The 2500-nt window shown below is 40.8% G+C and overlaps 1 protein-coding gene across 4 annotated transcripts in view; it reads left to right on the forward strand.

The window, feature by feature from the left end:
• The window catches only part of nek11 (NIMA-related kinase 11), a 35139-nt gene that overhangs the window by 22974 nt on the left and 9665 nt on the right, over positions 1-2500 (forward strand). For all 4 annotated transcript variants that reach the window (XM_060861918.1, XM_060861919.1, XM_060861920.1 and 1 more), the window contains exons 11-12: positions 1-2; positions 580-682. The exon at positions 1-2 is cut by the window's left edge and continues 92 nt beyond it. In XM_060861918.1, coding sequence (XP_060717901.1) covers positions 1-2; positions 580-682 — 105 coding nt within the window. The remainder of the gene's footprint in view (positions 3-579; positions 683-2500) is intronic.

Here is a 2500-nt window from a genome sequence, read left to right on the forward strand (position 1 = left end):
CTGTGGGTCTGTGTGTGAAAGGAGAGAAAAGATAGATAGATAGATAGATAGATAGATAGATAGATAGATAGATAGATAGATAGATAGACATGCAGATAGATAGATAGATAGATAGATAGATAGATAGATAGATAGATAGATAGATAGATAGATAGATAGATAGATAGATAGATGTGCAGATAGCTAGCTAGCTAACTAGATAGATAGATAGATAGATAGATAGATAGATAGATAGATAGATAGATAGATAGATAGATAGATAGATAGATAGATAGATAGATAGAAAGCTAACTAGATAGATAGATAGATAGATAGATAGATAGATAGATAGATAGATAGATAGATAGATAGATAGACATGCAGATAGATAGATAGATAGATAGATAGATAGATAGATAGATAGATAGATAGATAGATGTGCAGATAGATAGATAGATAGATAGATAGATAGATAGATAGAAAGCTAACTAGATAGATAGATAGATAGATAGATAGATAGATAGATAGATAGATAGATAGATAGATAGATATATAGATAGATAGATAGAAATGATTTCTCTTCTTTTGTCTGTTCTGAAGGAGAAAGCTGAGGACACAGTGAGACAGATTCAGCCAATCAGACAACAGAAGGTTTCCCTGAGCAGCCGTCCTGGACCAATGGCAGAGCAGCTCACTGAGCACGGTAACACACAACCTGTGTTTTTATTTTTATCTATTTTTATTGTTTGCGTCAGTGTTTCATTACACCGGTTTTGTTCAGCTTCTAGTTTGTGATTTGTGGGCGTGTCCTGTCCAGTGTTTATTGGTACTTACTTTATGTTTCTAATGCTAGTTCAAATCAAACTCTGCACTAATCATCGTGACAGTCAGGGAGTTCGTTTGATTCGAGAGTTACACGCTCGGCTTCGTTCTACAGATCGTTCGTTTCCAGATTCGATTAGCAACACAAGCTAACACACCCCAGCATCCCAGCGATCTCTGCTGCTTCTCAAAAAGATTTATTTTTCTTGATTTTGAGAGCTAGATTTTGGTGACTGAACATGTGCGGATGATGAGACGTGCGTGTGTGTGTGTGTGTGTGTGTGTGTGTGTGTGTGTGTGGTGTACAGATGGGAATCAGGTGGTGTTGTGTTTGTGAGCACCGTTTGAGGGAAGCCACCAAAGGACTGTTTCCTCTCATGTGTGACACAGATGGTGTCGACTCTCATCTGTTCAGAACAGAATCTCAGAGAGAGAGCAGTAGGAAAAAGAAGATTCCATCTGTTACAGAAACAAAAAATTCTCCATAGGAACAGAGTTCAAACATAACTGCAGAAATGTAACTCACGTCACATCAAATGAATAAAATCCCAACTCCGAGGGTGAGCGCCAGGACGGCAGCTCGTCTCCAATTTAACATTTTATTATTCCAGAATCGTCTCTGAGCCGAGTTTCTTGTGGTAATTATTTAATTTCTCAGAAAGTGTTTCCTCCAAAACTATTGGAACAGTGACTCGCTTTTCCTTCTAAATTACACAAATACATTTAGGTTACAGAGCAGAAGATGAGATGAGAGTTCAGCTTTTCTAACTTTTATCTGGTATTTATTATGCATACGTTATAAGCAATGTATCACAGTTTGTATCAGACCCAGTGTTCAGATGAGCAGAAACGTAGATGTCGGGTGTTTCCTCTTGTCACTCGGACATCAAACCTGATTCTGATTTTGATTCTGTTGCTCAGGAGCGTCCTGTTAGAACAGTGTGGAACAGGACAGTGTCTCTGTCTCTCTCTCTGAGTCTCTCTGCAGCTTTAATCTCAGCTTTATTCCATGTTACTGGGTGCTAATACTTTATCCTCCACTGTCTCACTGATGGGTTTCACATCAACAATCTCACTCTCATTCACTCATTTTCTACCGCTTATCCGAACTACCTCAAGTCACGCAACCCATCACAGGGCACACACACACACACACTCACGCAATCACACACTACGGACAATTTTCCAGAGATGCCAATCAACCTACCATGCATGTCTTTGGACCGGGGGAGGAAACCGGAGTACCCGGAGGAAACCCCCGAGGCACGGGGAGAACATGCAAACTCCACACACACAAGGTGGAGGCGGGAATCGAACCCCCAACCCTGGAGGTGTGAGGCGAACATTAACCACTAAGCCACCGTGACCCCCTACATCAACAATCTTTCTATCGAAAATTCACTTTTATCATCCCGTCTGCGACGTTCATTGACCCTGTAAATCCCAGCCAAGCTAAATTAGCATGTTATTTCCGGAGGAGCGTCATCACTCTTGTAATGATGACCGTTCTAATCAACGCAGCGCTGAACGGAAGCCACACGCCGCCTCCTCTACCTGCTAATCCAATCTGCTGAGGCGAGAACAAGTCAACGGGACGTGTTATTCCGCAGTGTGTTCATAAACACGTGTTCATGTCTTTAATTCTCTTCACTGCTCAATTACAGAATAAAGCAGTATTTTATAATGAAGGAGGAATCTG

The sequence above is a fragment of the Tachysurus vachellii genome, chromosome 25, assembly GCF_030014155.1.
Source record: "Tachysurus vachellii isolate PV-2020 chromosome 25, HZAU_Pvac_v1, whole genome shotgun sequence".
NCBI classification, from domain to species: Eukaryota; Metazoa; Chordata; class Actinopteri; order Siluriformes; family Bagridae; genus Tachysurus; species Tachysurus vachellii.